The sequence below is a fragment of the Haplochromis burtoni genome, unplaced genomic scaffold, assembly GCF_018398535.1.
Source record: "Haplochromis burtoni strain Fernald_Lab_line unplaced genomic scaffold, NCSU_Asbu1 Contig_497, whole genome shotgun sequence".
Taxonomy (NCBI): Eukaryota; Metazoa; Chordata; class Actinopteri; order Cichliformes; family Cichlidae; genus Haplochromis; species Haplochromis burtoni.
In genome coordinates, this window is record NW_024582858.1 from 407,862 (window position 1) to 418,406 (window position 10,545).

At 39.8% G+C, this 10,545-nt stretch overlaps 2 protein-coding genes across 3 annotated transcripts; both read right to left on the minus strand.

The window, feature by feature from the left end:
• Positions 1-199: 199 nt before the first annotated feature.
• leng1 (leukocyte receptor cluster (LRC) member 1) lies at positions 200-6,536 on the minus strand. Of its 2 annotated transcripts, XM_005946602.3 has the most exons (5): positions 6,366-6,536; positions 5,975-6,202; positions 3,752-3,940; positions 1,363-1,652; positions 200-1,227 (listed from the first exon to the last, which is right to left on the minus strand). In XM_005946602.3, exons 2-5 carry the CDS (start codon positions 6,104-6,106, stop codon positions 1,008-1,010), a joined length of 831 nt encoding a protein of 276 aa, XP_005946664.1. In that variant the 5' UTR covers positions 6,107-6,202; positions 6,366-6,536; the 3' UTR covers positions 200-1,007. The 2 variants fall into 2 exon arrangements, with proteins under 2 accessions (XP_005946664.1, XP_042069855.1); XM_042213921.1 differs by having other exon boundaries at positions 5,975-6,536.
• A 52-nt stretch (positions 6,537-6,588) lies between these two features.
• On the minus strand, positions 6,589-10,532 carry LOC102312909 (transmembrane channel-like protein 4). The gene is made up of 7 exons (XM_005946600.3): positions 9,838-10,532; positions 9,240-9,337; positions 8,937-9,120; positions 8,713-8,843; positions 8,393-8,548; positions 8,208-8,286; positions 6,589-6,975 (listed from the first exon to the last, which is right to left on the minus strand). The coding sequence occupies exons 1-7, from the start codon at positions 9,994-9,996 to the stop codon at positions 6,883-6,885; spliced, it is 900 nt and encodes a 299-aa protein (XP_005946662.1). The 5' UTR covers positions 9,997-10,532; the 3' UTR covers positions 6,589-6,882.
• Between the last annotated feature and the right edge of the window lie 13 nt (positions 10,533-10,545).

Consider the following 10,545-nt stretch of genomic DNA (forward strand, 5'->3'; position numbering starts at 1 on the left):
CTGCTCTATTCGAGCATCCTGTAAACTGTGAGTGTGAGTCAGCACAGCGGCATGACCCCGAAACTGAAGCAGTCGTCAGTAATTTCAACAGTTCTACCTGTGCTTTTTCTTTTTCTGTGAGTGATGCATGATATACACTAAACACATACACAAAATAGAGAAAGGGTCAGTTCGCCTCAAAAATGAGTAGAGAGAGAGCTTTTTCCTGGAAATAATAATACTTTTATTGTTGCCATCGACATTTACAGTGTTTCTTTAAACCAGCAGTGTCACAGAATACTGAAAATATTAATTATGATTTTTGTTTATATTTGATAATCATACATTATAAGGGATTTGGATCGGTGAAGAGAAGAGTTGTCGAAGATACGAGCCGTGGAGATGATCTTCCTCTGAAGCGCTTCTTTAGAGTCAGGGTGAGGAGCTCTGTCATTCTGGAAGTACTCTGAGCACAGCCGCTACTCCTCCACATCTAAAGGAGCCTGCTGAGGTGGATCGGTCATCTGAATATGATGCCTCCTAGGTTAAATGTTTTGGACATGTCCTACCAAGAGCAAACCTTGGGTTTGACCCAGAGTATGCTGGAGAAATTAAATCATTATATCCCTCTTTCTCTGGTTTGGGAATGTCTCAGTCTCTCCCTCAGAAGACCTGCAGGAGGTGGATGCATGCATGTATGGAAATGGCCTAAAACTAGTAACTCAAACCATCGCCGAAGACGATTTAATGTAAATGTTTTTAGATTAACAGACTCTTTAGATTGTTACTGTATATGTCCTGCTAACAGCTGTTCACACAGCGCTGTCTTTGCTGGCGTGCTGAGCATCAAGCCCCCTGTGATGGGCCATCTGCCCTGCTGATGTGTTCATGGGTAAAACTCTGCAGATAAATTTGACCTCTGCCCCTCATGTGAGTAACAAATAATAAATAAAAATAAACGATCACAACGCTGAAGGCTCAGACTTTCTGTTTGTATCGTAGTGAGTTCTGTAAACAGCAAAGAGAGCTCAGGATTTTAAAATCTCATCTCTCCAGCTCTCCCGGTCCCGCCTTTGTCGCTTTCGGGCTAGTTCTGGGAAGTATGCGCTGTTGTAAGGCCTCTCCCTCTCGCTCACTTCCCTCCCAGGCTCCTTTCCTTTGCCGCTCCTCTGCTCCAGAAGTGCCTGGGCTCTCCTCCTTTCCTCAGCCTCCCTCTGTAAACGCTCAGCACGTAACCTTTCTATCGAGCTGGAAGAGACCAGACAGACATTTTGTTACCGACCTGCTTTGATATTCACCACAAGATCGCTTTAATTTGACTTGAGCCCCAGTAAAATACTAAGGGGGATAAAACTTCCAGACAATCAATACTGGTATTCTTACCTCTCGCCGCTGCTCCTCTTTTCCCCTTTGTCTCTTTTTTCCTTTTTCTTGCTCTTGTGCTCCTTTCTGTCTTTCTCTCCGAGAGCTTTCTTCATATCTTTCAAAGGATCCAAACTATCCTTCAGTCTACGATCCTTCTTCTCTCTCTCCTCTTCACTTATCCCTTTTCTCTTTTCTTTTTCTTTGCTCTCCTCTTTGTCTTTGCTGCTTTTCAGATACCACGGCGTGACCTCAGACCCCGGCTGGGGTCCCAATGACACCAGTAAGCCAATGGCTCTTTCCTGCTTCTCCTAGAAACCCCCCCCCACAAAAACAACAACAGAAAACAAATATTTTGTGTTATTTTTTTCATTACTGTAGCACACTTTTTGTTTATACATGTGTTTGTTTTGTTTATACAATACCCAACAGATAGGAGAATGTAAATATCTGAGTAGCCAGACGGGACATTAACCTGTCTTTAACCTTCCACGAGCTCCATAGTACTTGTTCCTAAGTGCAAATAGCAGAGCTAACTGTCTGAGGCATCATGTGTGCCGCATGCTGTGTGCTATTTGAGCAGCTCCCTCACATAAAACCAGCAGTGGGAAGATGTCAAAAGCAAACTATTTCTTGTTGTGTGATAAAGGAAAACAGTGGGAAAAAATGCGACCTGATACTCTCGACTGTATTCCAAGCTAAAGTCGAAAAGGTCTAGAAGAGCAGATGAACTGCTTTTTGATTGGTCTCTATCTTAGCTTCATATTGTTAAAACAGGAAGTTGTTGATGGGGTAGGAAAGTTTGAAAGGTACGAAACTGGTAAAAGTTTTTGTATTTTGTAGGTTTGGCCTGTGGGTGTGGGAAAAATAGTTTCTGGTGCTACATATAAAAAAAAAAACAATAACAAGTTTCACTTACATGTATGAAATTCTGTAGCCTGACTTAAACCCGCAATATTTAGAAAAAAAGCCTCTTGGAGACATGCTCTAAACCCAACAGGAAGTCCAGTGTTTTAAATGTAAAATGCTTTTTTTCAGGCAGTACACTTTATCAAACTCCTCTTAGAGAACTTTAATCTAAAGACCTTGGCAATGCCAAACTAAGAAGTTTTTGAGTTTGTGTTGTCTGGTGCGTCCATGTCAGCTCAGCAAATTTTGATTAGTTGCCACAAAAAGCTCTTATAACTCAAATGTACACTGTCCACTCTGTCCTGAGCTTGACGTCCTGGAAGCGAGTCTGGAGACATCTACACAAAGTCAGCGCGACAGCTAGTGGCAACAGGAAATCAGCATTAGGTGATAAATGGTGGCTGACAATATCCCTTTTGAAATCCAAACACTCAATACAGCAACGTGACATACAATTAGTAGGTGTTCTTGAAAGAAAGAAAGTGCTTATACAAAGTGTTTGGAAGTAGTGCATATACACATATGTATATACATGAAAGGTTACCAAGGAAACCAGAAATGTTTTTGAGAGCGTTTTCAAAATGCTGCGTTTTCCATCAGCAAAAACGCTGTCTCAGTGTGGACAGGAGGCCGAAACAGAGAGAAAACAATGCGTTTTCAAACGACAACGCATTAGTGTGGACGTAGCCTGAGTGTAGCGTATCTCATTATGCACCAATGTGTTTCCCACCACACCACTTCAAAAATTCAACTTCCTGTTGAGTTCTGAATTTACTGAAGCAAAAAAATTTTAATTAACTAAAACACAACAACTGTTATGAATATTCTCTGCCATTAAAACAGGACACACAATAAACTAATATACTTCAGCAAATCATTAAATAAATGTAAATGGTACTAAAGTGCCTCTGCTTTGCCATCAGCAGCATTTTGGCATTTTCTGACCTGTGATTGGAAAGCCTTGATCACATCCACGGGCTTTAACTTGTATTTATATTGTCTGTCTGAATTAATTTCCCACCCGTCTCATGCTGCATCTATTTACGCTGCATGCATACATACTGGCACTGGGCTGCAGAATAGAATAGCAGGTATGATGACAACAAGACAAAAATTTAAACTGATTGCATTGCTTTTTAAAGTGTGGTGATAACAAACCACTCAAATGACATCTGAGAAAACTACACCCACTAATGATGAGATTAGATAAGAATCGTCTTTTCTCTGGCAACATTTCAAAAACATACAAAGCATTTAGCATTTTTGTGACTGAGCTGAAAAGCAAGATTTTGCAGATCCACTCCTAACTACTAAAGGTTTTTAATGGAAAAAATGAAAATGTAAATGGTATTCAGCACTGGACCTGCAACCACAGACCATGCAGGACACTGAACCCAGATGTGGTACCAAACTTGCAAAAGCTTTGCTATCATTCAGCTGCTACGTCAGAGCAAAAGAAAAGCATGAAAGAGAAGACTGACAGAAGCAGCAGCACGGACACCTTTTCTTCTTTCTTTTCCCTGAGATACTCCTCATTCCCCTTCTTCTCCGAGGACTCCTCCAGGGGGAAAAGATTGAGATGCTCCAGAGCTCCACTTCCTCCACCCTGTTCCTCATCACCATCATCTCTGCTTCCTCCTGTTGGCTGAAGAGCAGCTCGGGCTTTCCTTCTCAGATACTCTGTACGTGCCTGTAAACAATGAACAACAATTAAAGGACATTCATGGGCACAGCAAAGCTTATTTAACCTTCATAATAAAAAACTAAACTCAAATCATAAATACTTAAGTTTTCTACTGGTGCCAATTTAGAGACGTACAGTACATTTACAGCAATCTGAATAGTAACACACAGGAAATGTTAGCATTGATTTCCAGGTGTTGTTTTTTTTTTTTTAAATATTAACAAAAGACAGCATACAACAGTAAATGTGTTGTTTTTTACAATTGTAGAGGATAGGCGTGCACTAGTGAGAGATCTATTAGGGATGCAGTGATTGCAAAACTCTGGACCAATACTGATGTTTAAAATAACAACTTGTTTGTTTTTTAATTAGTATATTACATATTTTTACCATTAACTATCCACCCTTTTTTGGCAGGGGAAATAAAGAAAAGATCACTACACCGTTTGAACATTTAGTCAGCACAAAAGTTAGCTGACACATCAGAGAAACAATGCTAATCAGCAGTCAACAAGGACAGTATCTGATGCTCATACACTCTACGTATTATAATGCATACGTGGTTGCTAATATTTAGTCTGCTTTCACTCTGTTGTTTCATAAAAACAGGGTGTTTCCTGTCTCAGTGTGGGCCTTTTAAGGGGTTCTGGACATCTGGGTTACTTAACGTATCAAAGGTCTATATGTTTTCCAATACATTTTGTCTATTTGATCAACAAAAATTTATTTTAAGCTTTAGTAAGTTAAATAAAATGGTTAAAAATATTTTTAGTGACAGTGGATGGCAAAAAAAACCCTCACTGATGGGCTCAAAGCTTCTTTAAATACAGTAAAACCCTAATAATCTCTGCAATGCAACACATAAGTGTAGCAGAGAACAATCTGTTCTCGCATGATAACATTTTATTCCGGCTCTGCACGGCCCACTACATTTTACCCCCTGTGATACTGAGCTACTTCAATGTCATCTTATGTTTCCTGTCCTTTACTTTAATGTACAGTACTGACATTATTTTTTTTGGGTAACTTTTCTGTAATACATTTGATTTCAAAAAAATTCTGCCTTATTAATATATTTATTTTTTAGATTTCCATCCCATTATAAAAAGCTTTAATATTCTAGATATTTATTTATTGTGCAAAATGTAGATTAAAAAGAGAATGCATTGCATTTTGCAATTTTTATTCACAACTGTTATTGTTGTTTATAACCAATGTTTTAAATGATTTTGTTGGCAGCAACAGATCTCAAAAAGTTGGGACAGTGGTAACAAAAGGCTGGAAAAGTAAGCTTAACTAAAAGGAAACAGCTAGAGGAATATTTTGCAACTAAGTTAACTGCCAACCGCTCAGTAACATGACTGGGTATGCAAAAACTGTGTCTACAAGTTGTGTACCAATTTCAGCATAAAGCTCCTAAATGTAAAGTTACAAAGACTTTGAATATCAATACTAGATGCCTGTGATTTTTGGCAACACAGGCAACAGTGCAGTAAAAATAGGCAGGATTCTGTCATGGAGTCACTGCATGGGTTCAGGAACACTTCCAGAAATTACTGTTACACTTCAAAGTAGCCATATGTGAACATGATACAAAAACGCTGCCTTCTCTGGGCCAAAGCCTATTCAAAATGGACTGAGGCACAGTAGAAACTGTTTCTCAAGGTACAACGTGTGCATTAGTGCCTATGGAACTGGCAGCTTGCAAATCTGGAAAGGTACCATCAGTGCTTCAAGGTATATTGTATTTAGGTTTACTTAATTTAAAAATCCTCACTGTTTTCAGCAACACTTTACACAGTATTCTAACTTTTTTGTAACTAGGGTTGGACTAAGAGCATCTCAGGTAGGCTCTACTGAAAAAGGACATTTACTGTACACTTTTATTATAAATGTACGTTTTTTTATGTTGTTCAAGTTAGTAACCTTGCTTCTGATCATATCTGGTTTGAATTTGAGGTATCCTGCTCAAACTACATGGGAAATAGAGCAAAAAGTATGTACAGTAACAGCACGCCACGGTCATCCACCCGGAGTCACCTCTTGCTCCGCGCGTTCCACGCGACGCTTGGCCTCGCGCTCCTCCTCTGCTGCCTGGGCCTCGTCCCTCCGCACTCGAGCGACGTTGTCTTTGTTGCGGACATGCCAGCTCTTCTTCGGAAGGATGTTCATTGTTCCCTTGGCGGCTGTTACTACTATAGGTTAGCAGTCGGCTAGCAGCGGCAAAAGTGGAAGGAAAACGTGAATAAGTTCCCCCAAATAAAGCCGCTAGTTGTGGAAGGAAATGCGTCAATGCCCCAAAGCGGAAAAATAGAATAAAAATATATAAATATACAAAAACAAACTTTATATTTGCAGCTTTGACCTCCCAAGAGGCAGAGCTAACGAGATAATGTTAGCCGATGTTTGCTACTTTCCACATCTACTTTACCTTAAGGACTCAGCACCACGCATAGATATCACATTTCCGCCAATTTAGCAATAATTTTTTTAACATTTTACTCTCTAAAACAGGGCCCAGGCACTGTCACCAACTTGTTGAGTGAAGATTTTTTTCTTGTTGGACAGGTAGCAGGACCTCACAGGAACAGGCAGACCCAAACAGGAAGTAAACAGTAGCTCCACGTTGAAGCAATAACACAATGGCGACAGCAGAGGGGGCTGTTATGTTTCTCATTTTATTTTATTATGTAAAGAAAAGAATATCTGCTTTGAAGGACAGACAGAAAAGGCACTAATCTATTTACATATTGGAAATGTTATACTCTAATAACGATAAAGTTTTAATTCTCCTTCTTTATGTATTCCTTTTAAAAAAATCACAACTTTTAATACAGTTATCTTCGTGCAGACGTGTGTGGTAAAACCTAGCCTGCATTAAATTATAAACATAAAAACAAGTCTTATTATGTTGTTTTCAAGACGGTAGATCCTTGCCCATATCGTTTTCAATCTTGTACTCCTGCATGATGTGTCGGTATATGAGCTTGCCGAGTCAGGCTCTCAATCTGCTTGATCAGGAACTGTTTGTCACGGCTCTCCTGTAAACCAAAAACTCATAAGTCCATGTGAGAATCAGGAAACCATTTAACTTACTGTTTCAAAGTGAAGCCTAATGACGTATATAAAAGATCACCATTTAATTTCGGGACTGTAGGGTCATTATAAACTGTAAGGTAATTAACGCAGATAGGTTTGTATATTTGGACTGGACTGTGTGTAGTTGTTGTAAAGTGCCTGTGAATACATCCTCTTTGAATTCCAAGATTTTACCTATCAACACATGATATTAATCCTCGGCAGGTTTTAAAATGAAGTTAATGCAAATACATACAAGCAGAAAGTTATTATATATTAGACTGTTTCATTTTGTAACAAATACTGAAACATGATGCAGAAGCAGTTGTAGAAAACTGATAGCACAGTTTAAAAAGACTGGCTCGTTTGGAAAGGTTGCCAGGAGAAAGCCTATTTACTGTAAATCATGGCAACACAGCTTAAGTCTAAACAAACCTTAAGACTTCTGAAACAATGTCCTTTGTTCAGTTTAGACCAAAGTGGCGATCCTTGACCATAATGTGTAGCATCATGTTTGGTGAAAACCAGGCACAGCATATCAGCACAAACATTTCAAACCAACTGTCCAGCACGGTGCTGGAGGGGTAATGATTTGTGCTTGTTATTTGCACCCACTGGACCTGAGCACTTTGCAGTGATTGAGTCAACCTTAAACTCTTCTGTATACCAAAGTATTCTAGAGTCAACTATGAGACCATCTGTCTGACAGCTAAAGCTTGGCTGAATTTGGGTCATGCAGCAGGACAGTGATCCCAAGAACAGCAGCAAATCTATAACTGAATGGTTGACAAAGAAAAGAGTCAAGGTGCTGCAATTGTCCAGTCAAATTCCTAACCTTAAACATATTGAAAAGCTGTGGTGGGCCAAAATTCCTTCATAACAATGTGAGAGACTAATAAAGTCATACAGTTCTAACAGCTACTGAATCAGGAAGTGTACCTAGTTGTACCTAGTTTGTCACACAGCGCTTCTGCATTTTGGCATAATTTTTGTTAAGTAATCACATGGTGTAATACATCATGTTAGAGTCTGATAAGGACCAGATGATTTTTTTTGTTACTATGTCCTGAACAATTGAAAGAGGGTGTATTTACTTTCCTTCTTTGGCTTTTTCCTTAAGTACATGACTTTATCTAATAATAATAATAATAATAATAGTAATAATAATAATAGTAATAATAATAAAGCAGTTTACCAGTTTAAGCTGAGCTTTTAGCAGTGCAATGCTTCTCCCATAGACAGTTGCTAAAGCTACGACATAGCACATCACCACACTGCCAGGGAGAAGAGAGACATAATATTACTCCATGAAATGGACAGTAAGGACTATTTAATATGCAGGTCATCATTACACAAATGGCATACTGAGAGTTCACGCACATTGCTAATGCAAAAAGAGGGATGGAGAACGCCTGGGAGCCGACGAAGAAGAGAAACTCCTGTGTGACGTTAGAGAGATTGTTGAATGAGTCTGGAACAGTTGACCACATGGTACTGGATGAGTGGAAAGGACCACAACCGTAAGAGGGACGGATCCTGTTTGAGGAAGAGGGACACACTTGTCCTCAGCAATGTTAAATAACATGAAAAATGTTTTCATGCAAAGTTTATAGCAGTGACAGGATCCAGCAAGTTTTCTTACAGTGATGCAGAAAAAGCAGTTGTGTTGCAACTGTTACAGGTAAGTATGAAACACTCACTCAGAGAGACTGTAAATCAAGACAACTGTTGCCAAACCCCATCCAAACAGGAGCACCACCAGAAAAAAGAAGGTGGAGGTGGTAGAACGAAACGTCCTCAGCGCTGGCCGACAGTTTTGGAAGAGTGTTATCTGCGGGGGGAAAGTGGCAATTTAATAGTGGATTAGGGACACAATCACCAAGCAATGTGTGACGTGTTGGCGGTGTTAAAGCTAGAGCCTCACCTTCTTGCAGTAAAACAGGATGACAAACTTCAAGGTGTTGATGGCGGGCAGCAGAGGGCAAAAAAGAGCTCCCACCCAGACCACAGTCTGACCATAAACCAGGCCAAGCACATTGGAGGGAACCACAAACTCCTGCCGCCCCACCCACTGAACAGGCTTACAGGAACAGTTATCCACCACAAGCCTACCACATACACAAAAAAACAGCTGAACACAAGACTGATTGACCAGTATTCAAATATACAGCATGCATTTGCATGATGTGCATTAATACGACTCATATCTTTATGCTATAAAAAGTACCTGCGTGGAAATTCAACCAGCAGAAAAACAGCAACGGTGATGAGGAGGTCAAACATTGTGAGCTTGTACATTTCCTGCCCCACACGTGTTTCCCAGCACTACCAATAAGAAAAGATAAGATTGTCTTTCAGTGTGGACATGCTGAATATATTCAAAGCTGATGTTACTGTTGTGTTAACCTCTTTGTCTCCACACACAGGCTGTTATAGCAGCTGTTAAAGAGCGCGTTTTGTATTTTACTCAAGCCTCCTTCAGCGGAACGAGGCAGTCGCAGAGCTGCTACTGTTCTCCCCAAGAGATCAAAAAATATTTACTGAAAAACCTGACATGCTTTACCATTATTGTTTATGACTTTTTAAAATACAAACGGAGTGTAAATGAGTTTCCAGTTCAATTATTCTGTCAGTTTTTCTTTTGCACGTCGAAGCCTTCAAGGGATCCTGTTTAATTTACCCAGCAAAGTCTTGATCCAGCAACAAACTGAAAGCACTGCTTTTTCTCATGACAGACAACTTAAACACAAACAACAGAAGGTCTGTCATATAGGACCCCCTCCGCGCTGTTACACTCTGAAAATGAAGATCAGTAATATAATTACTTGGAATTCATCGTAGTTGTACCCGCACAGTGTACAGTTTCCTTTGAGCTCGTTAGGGTAGCAGGTGATCTGACTCCACAGGGTGTAGAGGAGGACGCCCAGACTCACCAGACGCAGAAACACTGCCCTGGGTGTGGAAGAGAAATGGGTCATTTTCATTCATCTAATTTTAATTTCACACTAATCTTACTTGATAACTCAACACAGATAAGGATACACTACCATATTTACAAATGTGTTACATAAAACTAATGACCAGGTTTAAAGCAGGGAAGGTTTTAAGCTGTTTTTTGTGTTTATTTTACCTTGAGGGCCCCATGAACAACGTTTTAGCTGATGTAAGTTGTGTGGGAGCCAGGGTGAGCTAGTATTTTTTTTTTTTAAAACTGAAGGACGTGCCACACGAAGTAACCTGAGCTGAAATTGAATTGTAGAACAGGTAAGGTGGTGATTGCAGCATAATTTCCTTCGTATTGCACACTATATTGGAGAATCATGGCAAAAGCATTATAGCAGCTTGTGTATAGCCATAGTGGCCAGATAATAAAACATGTGGGTTAGATCATATTTATCATCAGGCATTTAACATTTTGCTGTTTGTTTGATCCATGGCTTGTGACTAGACCCATTATTGTCTGCTCTGTTAGAGCCAGTCGTTAAGGATGAACCTGGCAGTCTTGATAATTATGGGCCTAGTTATAGTACTAT